Source organism: Clarias gariepinus, chromosome 10, assembly GCF_024256425.1.
Source record: "Clarias gariepinus isolate MV-2021 ecotype Netherlands chromosome 10, CGAR_prim_01v2, whole genome shotgun sequence".
Classification (NCBI taxonomy): domain Eukaryota; kingdom Metazoa; phylum Chordata; class Actinopteri; order Siluriformes; family Clariidae; genus Clarias; species Clarias gariepinus.
In genome coordinates, this window is record NC_071109.1 from 33597501 (window position 1) to 33618473 (window position 20973).

The 20973-nt window shown below is 42.4% G+C and overlaps 1 protein-coding gene across 6 annotated transcripts in view; it reads left to right on the top strand.

Annotated features, from left to right (window-relative positions):
* Positions 1 to 20973, top strand: part of akap13 (A-kinase anchoring protein 13) — an 81241-nt gene that overhangs the window by 56274 nt on the left and 3994 nt on the right. For 5 of the 6 annotated variants that reach the window (XM_053506598.1, XM_053506600.1, XM_053506601.1 and 2 more), the window contains 16 exons: positions 4587 to 4632; positions 4866 to 4974; positions 8314 to 8464; positions 12410 to 12477; positions 12641 to 12695; positions 14562 to 14712; positions 14866 to 14975; positions 15324 to 15470; positions 16892 to 17148; positions 17520 to 17645; positions 19296 to 19413; positions 19566 to 19817; positions 20066 to 20142; positions 20234 to 20415; positions 20538 to 20620; positions 20774 to 20953. In XM_053506598.1, coding sequence (XP_053362573.1) covers positions 4587 to 4632; positions 4866 to 4974; positions 8314 to 8464; positions 12410 to 12477; positions 12641 to 12695; positions 14562 to 14712; positions 14866 to 14975; positions 15324 to 15470; positions 16892 to 17148; positions 17520 to 17645; positions 19296 to 19413; positions 19566 to 19817; positions 20066 to 20142; positions 20234 to 20415; positions 20538 to 20620; positions 20774 to 20953 — 2112 coding nt within the window. The remainder of the gene's footprint in view (positions 1 to 4586; positions 4633 to 4865; positions 4975 to 8313; positions 8465 to 12409; positions 12478 to 12640; positions 12696 to 14561; positions 14713 to 14865; positions 14976 to 15323; positions 15471 to 16891; positions 17149 to 17519; positions 17646 to 19295; positions 19414 to 19565; positions 19818 to 20065; positions 20143 to 20233; positions 20416 to 20537; positions 20621 to 20773; positions 20954 to 20973) is intronic. The other variant, XM_053506599.1, reaches the window with a different exon arrangement.

The window sequence follows — 20973 nt, forward strand, 5'->3', positions numbered from 1 at the left end:
TCACTCGCCACCTTCACCTCAGTAACGTGTGATTTGGTCTCTTTCCTGCTCGTCACCATGGAAACCCGTCAGCGATTGGACGAGCTCGACCCAAGCGGCGAATCAGCTTCTCCTTCAGCGTGTCGCCCCGCCTCCCCAAACCCAAACCTCTGTTCACTTTCGGCTCTTCGTCCAGTGATGATGAGGAGGCTGGACGTAAGTAACAAACAAACAAACAAACAAACATCCGAAATGCCCCGTGTGGACGCTACAGCCCTCCTGTGTACTGTGTGTTTACTGTGTTTACTCTTGACTCCGCCCTCTAATCAACTTTCCCTCCTTTGGACTTTGGTACCTGGAGGTAAAGCTGAGGAATTTATTCATTTATTTATTTATTTATGAGAACATAAGGACTCAGAATAAGGGAAGAATTGATGAAGAGAAAAAAAGGGACAGAAGAAAGGAATGAAGGGAGCAACAAGGGGGAAAGAATAAAGTAAAAACAGGATGGAAGGAGTGATATAAATGAAAGTAGGAAAGAGGAAAGAGAAATCAAGGAATAAAAAATTTATGAAGGAATGAAAAAAACAGAAAGAAAAGGGTGAAAAATGAGGAAAGAATGAAATAAAAAAAGGAAAGCAAAGAGAGGAAAAAAGGGGATAGAGGAAGGAAAAAATGAGTAAAATAAGATAGAAATGATGAGATTGAAGGAAGGAATGAAGTAAGTAAAGAGCAAGGGGAAGGGGATAGTTATGGGGAAAAAGTAGATTACAGGGGAAAAAGATAAAGAATGAAGGAAGAAAACATAAATAAGGAAGGAAAGAAGTAAAGGAGTAGTTGTAAAAGAAGTAAGAGCAAAGGAAAGAGAAAAAATGAAGGAGTGAAGGAAGGGAGAAAAAGAAGGGAGGGAAAAAGTTAAGAAATAATAAAGGAAGGGAAAGTGGGAATGAAGGAGAAAAAGAATAAAAGAAGTAAAAATTAAAGAAAGAATAAAAAAAGAGGCAAAGAAGGAAAGAGAAAAAGAATGTAAAATGAGCTTAGAGAAGTCTGAGAGATCTTCAGAAGTGTGTGTTGATGTTCCTGTTGTTTCTGAAGATTCCTCGGGTTCTTTATCAGGTTCTCCTCCTGGTTCTCTCCTGGTCCAGACACTCTAAATGTTAATGAGCCGCATATGAGCGACAGATTAGCCAGGACATTAAGTATCTACGCCAGTGCAGTGCTCGAGGAGCGCCGCCATATTGGATAGCACAAGCAAATTAGATTTTATGTTTTTTAATGAAACTTGGTTAGACGATAGCTGCAGTGCCACAGTCCTTAATGAAACAGCCCCTCCTAACTTTACGTTCATGAGTGTCTACATAATGATTAGGAGAGGTGGAGGTGGAGCTGCTCTGTTTAAAGATGTCCATCAATGCAAGCAAGTGTCATTTGGTCAGTGCTTGTCTTTTGAATATTTAGGGATTTTGCTGAAAGGTTCCCCACGCATTCTGTTCATCATTATTTACAGACCTCCAAAATACTCTCCAGACTTTATTGAAGAGTTCACAGAACTGCTATCAATGATTTCCTCAGAGTTTGACTGTTTTGCTATAACAGGGGACTTTAATATTCATATTGATAATGTAGAAATCACTACCACAAAAGAAATGCTAAGTGTTTTAAACACTTTTGACTTACTCATCATTAAGGGGCTAAACATCTCATCTATTCTTATTAAGGACGTAGCACTATCTCATCACTTCTGTATTTTCTTTGATGTATTGATCTCTGTTACCACTGAATCTCGATCTGTGTGTCAGAAAAAGATGCATTAATGCGAACACAAGTGCACTATTTATTTATGAAGGCTATATCTTTAACACCAAGCATTTCTGCAGACTCTGTTGATCTTCTCCTTGATTCCTTTAACTCAAAAGTTGAGAATGTTATTGATGATATTGCTCCGGAAAAGTTCCGAAAGGCGGGCAGACAGAAACCACCATGGAGAAAATCACTAGCAGTTCAGAATATGAAAAGACAACTGAACGTACGTGGCGGAAGATGAAACTTAAAATTCACTGTAGCATCTATAAAGACATCCTTCATGCTTTTAATGTGGAACCAGCCACAGCTGGACAGACCTTCTTCTCAAACATTATAAACAGCAACATAAACAACACTCGTCAGATCCCCATTGAAATTCTCTCCGATAGCAAATACAATGAGTTTGCTTCCTTTTCATTGAGACAATCAGTAATATTAGAACGGCTATTAACACATTGAGTTATGCAAAGGTCAGGAAAAACTCAAAACACAATTTTAAAAAACAGTTACTATGTTTGTTTTGTATTGATAGCAAAATCTTGAAAGAAACAGTACAGCACCTCAAATCGACAACCTGCGACCTTGACACACTTCCTACATCTTTTCTCAAAAGTGTGAGCAGATCTTTTAGAAGTGGTGAACACCTCACTTCTCTCTGGGACTTTTCCAAACTCTCTGAAAACTGCAGTTGTTAAGCCACTTCTGAAAAAGAGCAATCTTGATAATTCCATATTAAATAATTACAGACCAATATCAAATCTTCCTTTTATAGGTAAGATTATTGAAAAAGTTGAACAACCATTTAAACTCATAAAGATAATTAATGATATTTGTTAAATTCTGATTCTGGCAAAATATCAGTGCTGGTACTGATAGATTTTAGCGCTGCGTTTGACACTGTCGATCATAACATACTAATAGAAAGACTGGAAAACTGGGTCGGGCTTTCTGGGACGGTACTAAAAGGGTTTAGGTCATACTTGGAAGGGAGAGGTTATTGTGTGAGTATAGGAGAGCACAAGTCTAAGTGGACGTCCATGACATGCGGAGTCCCACAAGGCTCAGTTCTTGCACCGCTTCTGTTTAGCCTGTATATGCTCCCATTAAGTCAGATATTGAGAAAGAACCAAATTGCTTATCACAGCTATGCTGACGATACTCAGCTTTACCTAGCCTTATCTCCAAATGATTATAGCCTTATTGCCAATGCATTGATGAAATTAACAGTTGGTTGTGCCAAAATGTTCTTTAGTTAAACATGGAGAAGACTGAAGTCATTGCATTTGGAAACAAAGATGAAGCTCTGAAGGTGAATGCATACCTTCACTGTAGGGGTCAAACAACTAAAAATCAAGTCAAGAATCTTGGGGTGATTCTGGAGACAGACCTAAATCAGCATACTATCATCTTAGAAACGTTGCAAGAATTAGATGGAGAAACTTGTCCATGCCTTTATCACCAGCAGGGTGGATTATTGTAATGGTCTCCTCACTAACAGACCACTCAGATCATTAGGATCAAGTCAGTTAGTAATACCAAGGGTTCACACAAAACAAGGGGAGTCAGCTTTTAGCTATTATGCTGCCCGCAGTTGGAACCAGCTTCCAGAAGAGATCAGATGTGCTAAAATATTAGTCAAATTTAAATCTAGTCTTAAAACTCGTCTGTTTAGCTGTGCATTTATTCAATGAGCTGCTGTGCCACGTCCGAACTGACTGCATTATTTTATTGTTTCCTAATATTTTAAACTGTTTTATTTTTATTTTAAATTAAATTTTAATTAGTTTTCTATTTTTATTTTATTTTTAATTGTGCTACTTTCACTGTAGGTGAAGGCGTGGTGAATGCGTCAGAACTAGCATTGATAAAGATTGCAGGTTCACTGTATAAACTGCTGGCGTTATGACAACAGTTACTGATGTGAGGAAACAAAAAGAAAAACCTATATTTTTGACGCCTAACGAGGAAACAGATCCTTCTAAGGACACATTTAGTTCCATTTATTGTGAGTTTTCAGGTTAAGGATATTGTTCATGTTCTGTAAATAATCAGCTTTGTTTCTCACTCAGAGAGATGATATTAGTATCCAGAACAAGCTCGGCCCAGAACTGGTCCCGTCTTTATGGTCTAGGGCCTGCTCACGGCTAACTTCTCCAATTCTTCTATTCAGTCATTTCGGCGGGATTTGCCAAAAAAAAAAAAAAAAAGATAAAAATTTTTTTTATATATACATCTTACTCATTCTAAAATGTGCTCGGTGCTGAGAATTGTTCTTAAATATATTTAATGCAATTCTAAAAGTATGGCGTGATGATGATGTGTTGTGGCTTTAGCACTAGAGTAGTGGCAGACATGAGACAATCTCTGAAAGTCTAGACCTTGCTGTGACGCTGCTGTTCTCCGGCGGACTCCTGGTCAAGTTCTAAACCCCGAGAACCAGAGGTTCCAGAGGAGGGGCTACACAAACCTTTTTAATATAACCCCCTTATAAGGTCATAAATGGAGATAAGTGTATTCAAGCAGATCTTACTACACAGACAGAAAACGGGGACATTTTCCCCCTCGTCTTTTGTGTGGACACAAAACGAATATCTAAAAATGAGATTGTGACTTTGGCATCATAAGTGACCTTCAACAAACAAATAAATAAGTAAAATTTTTAAAGGAATAAAAGGGGACATCCTGTGCGTCTCAGCATCTCTACACTCTGGTTTCTCTTCATTTCATTCGGTGAATAACCAGAGTGTGTGTGTGTGTGTGTGTGTGTGTTTCTCCTGATTGTTGTATATATTAACTCTTTTTAGACGGTGTGGCGACTGCATCAGCAACAGGAGGAGTTCTGGAGAACAGGTAACATCGATCCCCCATGCTCCCTCTCCTGCCCTCGTTCCTCTCTTAATATTGTTTATTTCTTTCATGTTTTTTTTTCTTTCTGTTCTTCGTTTTGGATTTCTTTTCCTTCAGTCCTTTTTTTTAACTTAACATCTGTTTGTCTTCTGTCTTTTATTTCTAGTCTAGTGTTTCTTTTTACTATTCCATCTTACTGTTCTCCCTCTAATGAGTCTCCCCCCCCCTTCCCCCAGTATATCAGAGGAAGACCCCGCCCCGTTGCGGAGTGACTTTGAGGTCAAACCGACGAAAGTGAGCCGCACCTTCAGCTACCTCAAGAGCAAGATGAGCAAAAAGAGCAAGGTGTGTGTGTGTGTATGTGTATGTGTGTGTGTGTGTGTGTGTGTGTGTGTGTGTGTGTGTGTGTGTGTGTGTGTGTGTGCGGAAATGTTTGTGAGGTGTAGTGTGTGTGTGTTGGGGGGGGTGTAAGTGGGTGTGCGGGAATGCGAGTGCACTGCGCGCGTATGAGAGAGAGGTTACGAGAGTGTGCGTACAGTAGTGTGCAGTTCTCTATTGCCACCCCACCCATAGGTGGCGCTGGTTGTCAGGGTTGAGAAGTCGTTAGAGTCGGGGTGAGTTGATGATGGTGAATGAAAGGTGAAGTACTGACTGGTATAAATTATTATAAATATTACACAGCAATAAAATATCAGAGCAGATGGGGTCGGAGTTGGATGGGGTTGATTTGGATGGGGTTGGATTGTGTTGGGGTTGGATGGAGTTGAATGGGGTTGAGGTTGGATGGGGTTGGAGTTGGATGGTGTTGGATTTGGATGGAGTTGAATGGGGTTGAGGTTGGATGGTGTTGGATTTGGATGGGGTTGGACTTGGATGGGGTTGGACTTGGATGGTGTTGGGGTTGGATGGTGTTGGGGTTGGATGGGGTTGGATTTGGATGGTGTTGGATTTGGATAGTGTTGGGGTTGGATGGTGTTGGATTTGGATGGGGTTGGGGTTGGATGGGGTTGGATTTGGATGGTGTTGGATTTGGATAGTGTTGGGGTTGGATGGTGTTGGGGTTGGATGGTGTTGGGGTTGGATGGTGTTGGATTTGGATGGTGTTGGGTTGGATGGTGTTGGATTTGGATGTGGCTGGGGTTGGATGGTGTTGGATTTGGATGTGGCTGGGGTTGGATGGTGTTGGATTTGGATGTGGCTGGGGTTGGATGGTGTTGGATTTGGATGTGGCTGGGGTTGGATGGTGTTGGATTTGGATGTGGCTGGGGTTGGATGGTGTTGGGGTTGGATGGTGTTGGATTTGGATGTGGATGGGGTTGGATGGTGTTAGATTGGATGAGGTTGGATTCGGATGGTGTTGGACTTGGATGGGGTTGGATGGTGTTGGGGTTGGATGGTGTTGGATTTGGATGGTGTTGGGTTGGATGGGGTTGGAGTTGGATGGGGTTGATTTGGATGGGGTTGGATGGAGTTGAATGGGGTTGAGGTTGGATGGTGTTGGATTTGGATGGTGTTGGGTTGGATGGTGTTGGATATGGATGTGGCTGGGGTTGGATGGTGTTGGATTTGGATGGTGTTGGGGTTGGATGGTGTTGGATTTGGATGGTGTTGGGGTTGGATGGTGTTGAGGTTGGATGGGGTTGGAGTTGGATGGTGTTGGATTTGGATGGGGTTGGGGTTGGATGGGGTTGGATGGTGTTAGATTTGGATGTGGCTGGGGTTGGATGGTGTTGGATTTGGATGGTGTTGGGTTTGGATGGTGTTGGAGTTGGATGAGGTTGGATGGTGTTGGGGTTGGATGGTGTTGGATTTGGATGGTGTTGGAGTTGGATGGGGTTGGATTTGGATGGGGTTGGATGGTGTTGAGGTTGGATGGTGTTGAGGTTGGATGGTGTTGAGGTTGGATGGTGTTGAGGTTGGATGGTGTTGGATTTGGATGGTGTTGGGTTTGGATGGTGTGGGGTTGGATGTGGTTGGGGTTGGATGGGGTTGGATGGTGTTAGATTGGATGAGGTTGGATTCGGATGGTGTTGGATGGTGTTGGATGGTTAGATTGTATCAGATCAGATTGAATTGGAGTAGATTGTGTACAATTAGATGAAATTGGAGTACAGTGTGTCAGTGTCTATGTGATGGTGGTGTGTCAGTGTGTGTCTGACCGTTGTTGTGTGTGTGTAGGGGGGGTGTTGGATGGGGTTGGATGGTGTTGGATGCAGTGACTTGGGACCAGTTGGACGAGGGGACAGAGGGTGTCTTTGCTCAGGTCTTTATTGCAGAGTTTTATTGTGGTTTTATAGAGTTTAATGGCCCCTTTTGTGTCATTCTGCAGTCAAATTGCCTGTGTGTGAGTGAGACCCTCATCCACTGTCATACAGGGTCATGGGGTCAATCTGTCTCTCTCCTCCCTCTCTTTCTCTCTCTCCCCCTCTCTTCGTTCTCACCCCCCCCATTCCCTCTCTCTCTCTCTCTCTCTCTCTCCCTCTCTCTTCGTTCTCACCCCCCCCACACTCTCTCTCCTCCCTCTCTTTCTCTCTCTCCCCCTCTCTTCGTTCTCACCCCCCCCATTCCCTCTCTCTCTCTCTCTCTCTCTCGCTTCGTTCTCACCCCCCCCCCACTCTCTCTCTCTCTCTCTCTCTCTCTCTCTCTCTCGCTTCATCTTTGTGCATCCGTGTGTGTTTTTGCTGCAGAGACTCTTTTTCAGGAAGCAGAAGCATGCTGCGGTTTCTCTAGTGCGCTTCTGAAAACTCTCCCCCAAACACACACACACACACACACACACACACACACACACACACACACACTTCCAGGAAAAACAAAACTCCAGTCACATCTGATGGTACCTCATCTGGATAAATCATTAGTGTGTGTGTGTGTGTGTGTGTGTGAAACGTGTTAGATTGGTTTGTTGTTTGTTATCAGAACTCAGCTGATCAGAGTTTAAAAGGAAGTATGTGTGTCTTTAAGATGAGAGAGAGCGCAACAAGTAACACACACACACACACGCACACACATCTCACTTCCTCTGTCTGCCTGCCGTCATGGGAAATGCACTGTGTGTGTGTTTGTGTGTGTGAAGGTGTCTGTATGTCTATGCATGTGTGTGCAGATTGTGCGCGCGCATGTGTGTGTATGTGTGTGTGTACAGAGTGTATGTGATGTCCGCGTTGAGCAGGTTTGTGCCGCACGGCCGCTCGCTGAAACTACCGAGAGGGGGAGAGGTGGGTCATTTACAGACAGACAGATGGACACACACACACACACACACACACACACACACTCGTGTATTTTTGTGATGTGTGTGCAGTTAGTGTGCGATGCAGATGTTTAAATTAAAAATAATATTTTATCTTTCTTTTGATCTTTTGTTTAAATTTTAAGTTTAAAGTTTTTTATTTCCTTTTTCTCTCTTTCGTTTCACGCTTTTGTGATCGTCGCTATGAGTGCTGGGCAGAAGTGTGTGTGTGTGTGATCTGAAACTTTTTAAAACTACACACACACACACACACTCAGGGGCGATTATTCTGCATGAATCGTGATTTTGTGTGTGTGTGTGTGTGTGTAGATGTATGTCTCGCTGTGTGTTTTGATTGTGTGGGTTAATTAGAAGTTATTTGATTCATGTTTCTGTTTTTTTGTGTTTGTGTTGATTGGTGTGTGTGTGTGTGTGTGTGTGTGTGTGTGCAGGAAAAAGATCGTGACAAGAATAAGGATGGAAAAGAGAAGGAGAAGAAGAGCTCCAACAATCACCTTTTCCTCTCCCCCCTAACTCCGCCCCCCAGCCCCTGCTTACAGTGCAACCGACCAATCAGCACGAAGGAAGCTCTCACCTGCACAAGTATGATAAACACTCGCTTTCTACCTCTACATGTCTGTCTGTCTATCCGTCTGTCTGTCTATCCGTCTGTCTGTCTATCCGTCTGTCTGTCTATCCGTCTGTCTATCTGTCTCAATCTAATGCTTGATTTTTTTTTTTCTCTTTTTGTCCTGTGTTTTCTTTTGTTTTTGTCTCACGAGTCTTCCCTCTTAGTCCTGTTCTGGTGTGTGTGTGTGTGTGTGTGTGTGTGTGTAACTCTGCACTGTAGTTGAGTCGGAGTTCACGTTAAGCCAGAAAGCAGGAAATGAGTTTAGTCAAAGTTTATAACATTGTCAAAAAAAAAAAAATTATCATGTATCCTGCATAGTCTCAGTAACTGTGTGTGTGTGTGTGTGTGTGTGTTCATTCAGCTGTTTTAGGGTGGAGGGCTGGGGTGGGGAAGTGATGCAACCTCGCGCAACACTGGCTGTGACTGTGTGCGCACACACACACACACACACACACATCTGTGCACATAGGCAAATGCACGTTCTGTTCTCTGTTATTTTTTTCTTTTCTTTTTTTTTCTTTCCCTTTCCATCTTTATTTTGTTCTGCTGTTTAAGTCCTTGTGCCTCAACAAAAATCATTTGCATCTTTTCTTTTCTAGAAATGGTTTTAGAAAAAAACAGACTTGTGCCAAAACTGAGACTGAGTTACGCAATGACACGGGTCAAATAAAAATCTGTGGCAAATCACCCACATCGCAATTTAAACTAGTTTAATCTGACAGTAACGACCCACATCCCGCTGTAAACTAGTTAAATCTGACAGTAACGACCCACACTCCGCTGTAAACTAGTTAAATCTGACAGTAACATCCCACACTCCGCTGTTAACTAGTTTAATCTGGCAGTAACGACCCACATCCCGCTGTAAACTAGTTAAATCTGACAGTAACGACCCACATCCCGCTGTTAACTAGTTTAATCTCACAGTAACGACCCACACTCCGCTGTAAACTAGTTAAATCTGACAGTAACGACCCACATCCCGCTGTTAACTAGTTTAATCTCACAGTAACGACCCACATCCCGCTGTAAACTAGTTTAATCTGACAGTAACGTCCCACATCCCGCTGTAAACTAGTTAAATCTGACAGTAACGTCCCACAGTCCGCTGTAAACTAGTTAAATCTGACAGTAACATCCCACACTCCGCTGTTAACTAGTTTAATCTGGCAGTAACGACCCACACCCCGCTGTAAACTAGTTTAATCTGACAGTAACGACCCACATCCCGCTGTAAACTAGTTTAATCTGACAGTAACAACCCACACCCCGCTGTAAACTAGTTAAATCTGACAGTAACGACCCACATCCCGCTGTAAACTAGTTAAATCTGACAGTAACGCCCCACATCCCGCTGTAAACTAGTTAAATCTGACAGTAACGACCCACATCCCGCTGTAAACTAGTTAAATCTGACAGTAATGACCCACATCCCGCTGTAAACTAGTTTAATCTGACAGTAACGTCCCACACTCCGCTGTTAACTAGTTTAATTTGACAGTAATGACCCACATCCCGCTGTAAACTAGTTTAATCTGACAGTAACGTCCCACACTCCGCTGTTAACTAGTTTAATCTGACAGTAACGACCCACATCCCGCTGTAAACTAGTTAAATCTGACAGTAACAACCCACACCCCGCTGTAAACTAGTTTAATCTGACAGTAACGACCCACATCCTGCTGTAAACTAGTTAAATCTGACAGTAACGTCCCACACTCCGCTGTTAACTAGTTTAATCTGACAACGACCCACACCCCGCTGTAAACTAGTTAAATCTGACAGTAACGACCCACATCCCGCTGTAAACTAGTTTAATCTGACAGTAACGACCCACACTCCGCTGTAAACTAGTTAAATCTGACAGTAACGACCCACATCCCGCTGTTAACTAGTTTAATCTCACAGTAACGACCCACATCCCGCTGTAAACTAGTTTAATCTGACAGTAACGTCCCACATCCCGCTGTAAACTAGTTAAATCTGACAGTAACGTCCCACAGTCCGCTGTAAACTAGTTAAATCTGACAGTAACATCCCACACTCCGCTGTTAACTAGTTTAATCTGGCAGTAACGACCCACACCCCGCTGTAAACTAGTTTAATCTGACAGTAACGACCCACATCCCGCTGTAAACTAGTTTAATCTGACAGTAACGACCCACATCCCGCTGTAAACTAGTTTAATCTGACAGTAACGACCCACACCCCGCTGTAAACTAGTTAAATCTGACAGTAACGACCCACATCCCGCTGTAAACTAGTTTAATCTGACAGTAACGACCCACATCCCGCTGTAAACTAGTTAAATCTGACAGTAACGTCCCACAGTCCGCTGTAAACTAGTTAAATCTGACAGTAACGTCCCACACTCCGCTGTTAACTAGTTTAATCTGACAGTAACGACCCACACCCCGCTGTAAACTAGTTAAATCTGACAGTAACGACCCACATCCCGCTGTAAACTAGTTTAATCTGACAGTAACGACCCACATCCCGCTGTAAACTAGTTAAATCTGACAGTAACGACCCACATCCCGCTGTAAACTAGTTAAATCTGACAGTAACGACCCACATCCCGCTGTAAACTAGTTTAATCCGACAGTAACGACCCACATCCCGCTGTAAACTAGTTAAATCTGACAGTAATGACCCACATCCCGCTGTAAACTAGTTTAATCTGACAGTAACGTCCCACATTCCCCTCCTAACTAGTTTAATCTGACAGTAACGACCCACATCCCGCTGTAAACTAATTAAATCTGACAGTAACGTCCCACACTCCGCTGTTAACTAGTTTAATCTGACAGTAACGACCCACATCCCGCTGTAAACTAGTTTAATCTGACAGTAACGACCCACATCCCGCTGTAAACTAGTTAAATCTGACAGTAATGACCCACACTCCGCTGTTAACTAGTTTAATCTGACAACGACCCACACCCCGCTGTAAACTAGTTAAATCTGACAGTAACGACCCACATCCTGCTGTAAACTAGTTAAATCTGACAGTAACGTCCCACACTCCGCTGTTAACTAGTTTAATCTGACAACGACCCACACCCCGCTGTAAACTAGTTAAATCTGACAGTAACGACCCACACCCCGCTGTAAACTAGTTAAATCTGACAGTAACGACCCACACCCCGCTGTAAACTAGTTAAATCTGACAGTAACGACCCACACCCCGCTGTAAACTAGTTAAATCTGACAGTAACGACCCACATCCCGCTGTAAACTAGTTTAATCTGACAGTAACGACCCACATCCCGCTGTAAACTAGTTAAATCTGACAGTAACGACCCACATCCCGCTGTAAACTAGTTAAATCTGACAGTAACGACCCACACCCCGCTGTAAACTAGTTTAATCTGACAGTAACGACCCACACCCCGCTGTAAACTACTTAAATCTGACAGTAACGACCCACATCCCGCTGTAAACTACTTAAATCTGACAGTAACGACCCACATCCCGCTGTAAACTAGTTTAATCTGACAGTAACGACCCACATCCCGCTGTAAACTAGTTAAATCTGACAGTAACGACCCACACCCCGCTGTAAACTAGTTAAATCTGACAGTAAAGTAAAGTTTTAAACAAACTTTGTTAAAATATCTGGGGTGAAACATTTATCACATGATCATTTCCCGGTAAATCATCATCTTCTTCCGTCTGTTCAGTTTTATGTTGTTTTGCTGCTCGGTTTTATGGCTCAAGCTGTAAAACATCCAAATAGAATAAGGGCAAAGGTCACACTTTAATGCAAAAGGGTGTGTTAATCCTGTGGTGTCACGAGCTTCGGCTGTCGCGCGCCCTAAAGGAAGAGATCAGGATTAAGGAAACGTGTTTGCCACAAAGCGAGGACCCCGAGATCAGGTTTTATTTCACTGACGAGGATTTTGTTGCGTTCACAGACTGCAATGTTTACGTCCATAAGGGCTGCAGAGACGGACTCCCCGTCTGCGCTAAAGTCAAGATGAAGGTACGTGACCACGCAGACGCAGTAAGGTCTCTTTGTGTGTGCGTACGTGTGTGCGTGTGTGTGTGTTGCATTTCAAGGACATGAAATCCTGCATGTGTTACTGACTGCAGCTTGGAGATTATCTGACACGTAAATACATTTTTGTTGTTGTTTTTGTTTCCAGCAGCAGTCAGTCACTGACGGCGCTCCTCCGCCCGGAGTTCTCTCACGAGGAAAATGTAAGAGTTTTGCTGCAGTTCGAGTTTACATTGTTTTAATGTGACATACTGTAATGACCTTTAGTCGTCTTCCGTCGCTTCGGTTTGAAATGCGGCCTTGGTTTGCTCTGATGAAGCTGCAGTTACAGCGTTTTAATAAGGAGTATATAATTCATTATTCCTTAATATTAAGTTTTATGTGAGTCGAGTCATTTGAATTTGATGTCAGATCCGTCATGATCCTGTAAAAATCTACATTAAACGCGTTAAGCTGTGCTCACTGGACACACTATTATTTTGCATTTAATCTTTTTAGCGTCACTTTAGGATTAAGCAACAGCAGCACGTAATTACTTACATCAGTGCCTGGAATTTTTCCTTTTATTTATCTATTTTTCTACGTGAGACTTGTAGTCAGTATCGCACTGTAGTAACCCAGTGTAAGGATCTCTCCAGTGACACAAACTTCATCTGGATAAGAGAGTCTGACACGAACCTAATATTATAAATGTCTTTATTTAAGTAAAATCTCATTCGGAATAACATGTTACTATCATTTATTTATTTTTGTATCTTTTATGAGATATATTAACATATTTATGAACTTAAAGCAGCGTTTCAGGTCATCTGAGCTCGCTCTAGCTGCAGTGTTTTGTAGTAGTTTAATTCGGGGGAAAAAAGATTTCAGAGTTTGCAGTGGGCGGGGCTTATTATACGGAATGTTCTCTTTCAGTATTTAATAGGGACAGGGTGCATTAGGCACCATCTGCAGCGATATCATCATGAAACCTAGGTGCGAATAATATTGGTTAATATTGTAGTTAGTTAGTTAGTTAGTTACCTACCTACCTACCTACCTACCTACCTTCAAGTTCCAACTAATCTGCACATCAACTTGGGTCAGGTTTGACACCGGATGCCCTTCCTGATGTAACCCTCCCATTATATCTGGGCTTCCCAGTGGCTGGGGTTTGGGCATCGGCTGGGAATCGAACCTGCCACAGGAAACAGAAATAAGTCGTTACCTTTGAGTTTTCTACCCCGAGTCGTTTGTTCCTTTGTCACGTGACTCCCATAGACACTATACAGTGCAATAATTTCAAAAGAACGAATGATTCGGACCAGAAGATATGAGATGTGAGCTGCTCATTCTGTTTATTATATTATATCCTTAGCTGTTGTGTAATATTTTCATTACTGGAACTAGAGGCAAAATGTGTGTATGTAGACGTGTTGGAGTCGTTTTATTGAAAATGCAACATTTTATTTGCAACATGCAACATTTTATTTTATTTCTGATCAAAAGAACGCGCTTCAAAGAACCGAGTCACTGAAATGATTCGAACTTCCCATCACTAGGCTGAAGTACATGAACTCGGCACAGAGTCTGTTATATCTGAGGCTGATCGGTCCTGACTGATCAAGCTGAAAACCAGACAGTTTCAACCAGCACATCTCTATTATAAATATAAAACAAAGAAAATAATTTTAAAGTCAGTATCTGAATCAACACAAACGAATGGAGATTCATAACTAAATTCTCGTCTCTAATTCTCAGTCATGTCTTTCACCCAGACTTGTGTGTAGTCTCATGTAAATGTACCCCAAACTTATTATCTGCTCCGCATATTAATGTAGCTTTACTCTTAGCACTGGTTAGTTAATTAGTTATAAGTCATACGTTTGTATTTTATAACTGTAGATTTTTAAATGTAACGAGTGATACTGCGCGACCGCTGCGGATACAATGTTAATGAAACATTTGGTATAAAAAAAATAACCAAATAATGATAAAACACATGTTCTGTTTCATCATGCTATCTGTTATCTTCATGCTTTTTGGCTTCATGCTACATTTCAAATCATCTTTCTGTTTTTGACCTTTAGCGGCAACAGCGCGAGAACGTCCCTGGTCCAGTTTCTTGGGTCCTGAAGACCCGGTGTCTCTTCCCGTCCCTCCTTCCCGGAAAAACACCACCATCATGCCATTTAACAGCGGCTCTCTGTCCAAGAGCATCTCTATCAGCAACATCGCAGGGTAACTCGCTAATGCTAACTCGCTAGCGCTAACGTGCTAACGCCCGTTTATTTTAGGTTAAAATAGATGTAGCGACGGGCGTAGTGACGGGTGGAGGTAGTGAAGGGCGTAGATGGACACAGTGAGGTGACGGTGTGTCTCTCTCGTCTCCAGGCAGGCGGACGACGCTCCTCTCAGATCGCTGAGGATTCTCTCTCAGTCCACGGACTCGCTCAATAAGTTGGGGAAAGTGAACGAGTCCACCGAGTCTCTCACTGATGAAGGTAAACGTCTCAACGCTGCTGTAAGATCGTGTGTGTGTGTGTTTGCATTTTTCTGACAAAACTGGAGTTTAATTAGTTAAATAAATAATGGTTGGATGTAAGAGGAGATTTTTTTTTTTTTCTCCAAAGGCAAATATTATTTAAACATTTTAAACATGACGGGCTGCAGGTGCTCTGTAACCCACACAGGACACGCAGTGCGCAGGAGGGACGGGCGGATCACATCTGTCTGTTTATTCATTCATAACCAGGATACATAAACCTGTATAATGTAAAAGCTGTGTGTATCTGTAAGAAGCGCAGGGACGTGTTTGACACGCTGACGTTGCGAGTGTTGGTGGTTCTCAGGGGCGGAGGTGATGGACAGTCACCTGATGGCGGAGTTCGAGGCGGACGTGAGGGAGCTGGAGGCCGACTCCTGGAGCTTCACTGTGGACAAGAAGTATCTGAAACAGCAGAAAAAGGACGTCGTCAAAAGGCAGGACGTCATCTACGGTGAGACGGAGGGACACGAAAGACCACGGGACCGACCGGAGACACTGTCCTACCTTCTCTCAGTTCTTCTCCCTCTTTTCTTGTTTTTTTTTTTGTTTCTTTTCGTTTCATATATTTTTTATTTTATCCTTATAATAATAATATTAACAATAATAATAATGTTAATAATAATAATAATATAATATAATAATAATAATATAATAATGTTAATAATAATAATAATATAATATAATAATAATAACAATAATACTAATAATGATAATAATAATAATAATAATAATAATAATAATAATAATAATGTTAATAATAATAATAATATAATATAATAATAACAATAATACTAATAATGTTAATAATAATAATAATATAATAATATAATATAATAATAATATAATAACAATAATACTAATAATGTTAATAATAATAATAATAATAATAATAATGTTGAAAATAATTACTTCTGGCTTCCTTTACATCTCTTTTTCCTTGCTTGTTCTCTCTCTTTATTCTTTGTTTCCATTCTTTATTAGATTCCATGATGTGCTTGTTTTTAATCGTCCTTGGCTCCTTAAAAAAATCATGAAATTTTTTTTATCTGCAATTACAATCTTGCCATAAATTAATAATTAACATTTTTTTAACAGGAATAAAAAATGACTATCAGTCATACAAAAAGGGCAAAATAGATCGATTCATGAAGGACAAATAAACGATAGGAATTTTTTAGAGAAAAAGGGGAAAAAACAGAAGTATCTAACTTTTGTAAAATATAGCAAATTCATGCGGTTTTGTTTTTATAGACCTAAATAAATCTACTTGACGTTAGCAGGAATCAGATTACAAGCTGAAAATCTCTATAGTGGACAGAATTGAACCTCCAGATCGTCGCCGTTAAATCTGCAGTAAAACCAGAACGAACTAGTTTTTTCTAATTGCACTTTGAAACAGAAAGTTTTAACTTCACCTTCGGAGTGAACCCTCTCACTCACACACTTTCTCACGGTAAGAAGAGCTGAGGACTAACCTCGATGCTCGACTCTGTGCTATCTGTCGTGTCTGTAGATGTTTATCAGCACCATGTGGCCGCGTTACCGAGCCGTGCTTCAGAAGTGACTGAACATCTGACCCACATCAGTCATGAGAACCGACGGCACAGAGACACGGCGCCCCCTACAGACATCATCAGTGTGCACTAAACGCAGTGCGATGGAGTGTATCCGCTCGGGGCGAGACTGTACGTCATCTCGTTTTACTGCCAGTAATCGTGGCCCGTGTAACCAGCGCCGTTAGATTTCCCGTCTACACCTCATATAAACACACACACACACACACACGCACTGTTCAGCACAACACGTGAAGAAATAAGTCGAATGAACTCTCTCTCTCTCCTGTCCATGACTCCCTCCCCCTGGTGTGTCCAGAGTTGATCCAGACGGAGATGCACCACCTGCGGACTCTGCGCATCATGGCTGACGTGTACAGTAAGGGTCTGCAGAAGGAGGTGCAGGTGGAGGTGCAGACGCTGGAGAAGATGTTCCCTGTGCTGGATGAGCTGCTGGAGCTGCACACGACCTTCTTCACAAACCTGCTGGAGAGACGGAAGGAGGCGCGAGAGGAGCAGCGGGGGAGCGACGGGGGGTTCGTCATCCGCAGGATCGGAGACGTGCTGCTCGGTCAGGTGAGTCACGTTAACGCCACACCCGCAGCACTCGCGCAGCACTTTAAAATCACACTCGCATCGTTAACGTATCGCACCCACAGCACTCCTGCATCACACCTGCATCACACTCGTATCACCCCGTATAACACTGGTGTAATTTCCACATCACTCCCATGTTACACTCACGTCACTCCTGGAGTCACTTTTAGGAAATAAACCATTCACAAGAAGAGATTCACATTTCTCAAAAGTAATAAATATATTTTTTTAATATTTACCAGTAAGTGTGTGTTACAGTAGAAGCATTATAGACTTAAATTTGTAAATGACATATTGGTTTAAAATAAAATTCTGTGTGTGTGTGTGTGTGTGTGTGTGTGTGTGTTTAGGTGACCGGCTCCAACGCTGAAAAATTTAAGAAAGTTTACGGGAGATTCTGCAGCCGCCACAACGAGGCTGTGAACATTTACAAGGAGCTACACACACGGGACAAACGCTTTCAGGCCTTCATCAAGGTTTACACACACACACACACACACACACCATAAATATCCCAGGAAATAGGTCATACAATAGGGTAAAAAAACCATTTAGTCAGCCACCAATTGTACAAGTTCTCCCAGTTATAAAGATGAGCGAGGCCTGTGATGTTCATCAGATACCTCAAGTATAGGAGAGAGAAAATAAGGAAAATCCAGAAAATCACATTTTTAAAGAATTTACTTGCAAATTATGGTAAAAAATATGTATTTAGTCAATAACAAAATTTCATCTCAATACTTTGTTGGCAGTGACGGAGGTCAAACGTTTTCTCTAAGTTCTCACCAGGTTCTCACACACTGTTGCTGGTGTTTTGGCCCGTTCCTCCATGCAGATCTCCTCTAGAGCAGTGATGTTTTGGGGCTGTCGCTGGGCAACACGGACTCTCAACTCCCTCCAAAGATGTTTTATGGGGTTGAGATCTGGAGACTGGCTAGGACACTCCAGGACCTGGAAATGCTTCTTATGAAGCCACTCCCTCGTTGCCCGGACGGTGTGTTTAGGATCATTGTCATGCTGAAAGACCCAGCCACTTTCATCTTCAATGCTCTTGCTGATGAAAGGAGGTTTTCACTTAAAATCTCACGTTACACGGCCCCATTCATTCTTTCCTTTACACAGATCAGTCGTCCTGGTCCCTTTGCAGAAAAACAGCTCCAAAGCGTGATGTTCCCATCCCCATGCTTCACAGTAGGTATGGTGTTTGGATGCAACTCAGCATTCTTGCTGCTCCAAACACGAAGTTCTATTTTGGTTTCCTTTGACCATATGACATTCTCCCAATCCTCTTCTGGATCATCCAAATGCTCTCTAGCAAACTTCAGACAGGCCTGGACATGTACTGGCGTAAGCAGGGGGACACATCTGGCCCTGCAGGATTTGAGTCCCGGGCGGCGCAGTGTGTTACTGATGGTAGCCTTTGTTACTTTGGTCCCAGCTCTCTGCAGGTCATTCACTAGGTCCTCCGTGTGGTTCTGGGATTTTTGCTTACAGTTCTTGTGATTATTTTGATGCCACGGGGTGAGATCTTGCGTGGAGCCCCAGATGGAGGGAGATTCAGTGGTCTTGTTTGTCTTTCATGTTCTAATAATTGCTCACACAGTTGATTTCTTCACAGCAAGCTGCTTACCTACTGCAGATTCAGTCTCCCCAGCCTGGTGCAGGTCTACAGTTTTGTTTCTGGTGTTAAATTCCTTAAAAATCCTACAGTGTGATTTTCTGGATTTTTTTTTTGTTATTTTGTCTATAGTTGGGGTATACCTATAATTAAAAGCACAATTGGTGGCTAAATAATTACTTTTTTGCCCCACTGTGTGTGTGTGTGTGTGTGTGTGTGTGTATGTAATATATATACACATACACACACACACCCACAGTGGGGCAAAAAAAGTATTTTTATACACTGTGTATATAAAGAAATGTACCATCTACCATTTTATCTATACTTTATCTAAAAGTTTTTAAAATTCTTTATTATTAGATTTATTTAATATTTACTTTATTTCTTAATTATTTCGAGTTAAGTACTTAGGATTATTTAATTTCAGATTATACATTATTGTTTTATTTTGTAAATGTACACTTTTGATGGGTAACTATAACGTGTGTATGTGTGTGTGTTGCAGAAAAAGATGAGCAGTGCAGTGGTGAGGAGGTTGAGTATTCCTGAGTGTATCCTATTAGTCACACAGCGCATCACCAAATACCCCGTCTTACTGCAGAGACTCCTGCAGCACACACGAGGTAACACACACACACACACACACACATACACACACACCATAACAAAATGTAACAAATGAAGCTAATATATTAATATGTCAAATGTTAATATGTTGATTAGGCTAAGCTCTGTGTGTGTGTGTGTGTGTGTGTGTTTGTACGCGGTTGTTCAGAGCCGGAGGAGGAGCAGGCGGACGTGACCGAGGCTCTGCGGCAGATGAAGGAGGTGCTGACGGGCGTGGACTCCAAAGTTAACGACTACGAGAAGAGACAGAGACTGAAGGAGGTGTACAGCCGCACAGACAGCAAGTCCATCATGAGGATGAAAAGCGGCCAGATGTTCGCCAGGGAGGACCTGATCAGGGGGCGAAAACTTATTCACGACGGCCCGCTGCAGCTCAAAAATGCAGCCGGGAGACTGAAAGGTGTGTTTGTGGGTGTTACGCTACAGTCGGTGTGTGTTACAGTAAAGTGTGTTACGCTACAGTCGGTGTGTGTTACTGTAAAGTGTGTTACGCTACAGTCGGTGTGTGTTACGCTACAGTCGCTGTGCCTGTACAGTGGAGTCATTGGTTTCATAATCAGTGTGCTACAGCAGATTTAGTTTCTTAGTTATCTAAAGTGTGTGTGTGTGTGTGTGTGTGTGTGTGTGTGTGTGTGTGTGCACTTACAGATGTTCAGGCTCTGCTGCTGTCCGATGTGATGGTGTTTCTTCAAGAAAAAGATCAGAAATATGTTTTTGCCTCACTGGTACGTTTAAAACACACACGCACACACACACACACACTCACAGAAACAGAAGGCTGTGTATGTGTGGTGACGAGTCTGTGGTGTGGTGCAGGACCAGCGCAGCACGGTGATCTCGCTGCAGAAGCTGATCGTGAGGGAGGTGGCGAATGAGGAGCGCGGCCTGTTCTTCATCACCGCCGGCATCGAGAAGCCAGAGATGGTGGAAGTTCACGCCAGCTCCAAGGATGAGAGGAACACGTGGATGCAGCTCATCCAGAACGCCACTACCTCCATGTGAGACACGCATACGCGCGCGTTCACACACACACACACACACTTTTACATACTTTTATACACTTAAAACTGATGATGGTTGAAGGCGACATCAGGTGTGATGTTCCGTTGTGTTCCTGCAGAGATAAGGACGATGATGAGGGAATCCCGAGTGAAAACGAGGAAGACAAGAGACTGCAGGAGAGCAAAAATAAAGAAATGAAAGGTTAACACACACACACACACACACACACACACACACTGTTGTAAAAAAAAATTTTCAATACAGTTTTTAATAATTTATGGGACACGTCCTTGTTTGTGGAAGTTATTAATTGTGTGTGTGTGTGTGTGTGTTCGCGCTCCTGCATGTTTGCAGAACAACTACAAAAGAAGGACGAGCAGATCGTGACTCTGTTAGAAGAAAAAGTGCGTCTGTTCCGCGAGTTGTGCGACTCCGCGAATCAGGACGAGTCGTCTTTACGTACCAGAATGATGTTCAGGGCGACGAGTGACGTCACTAAAGGAGAGCCGATCATCAAAGACGCTCTGAAGGAAGGTGAGACCCGGAACCACGCA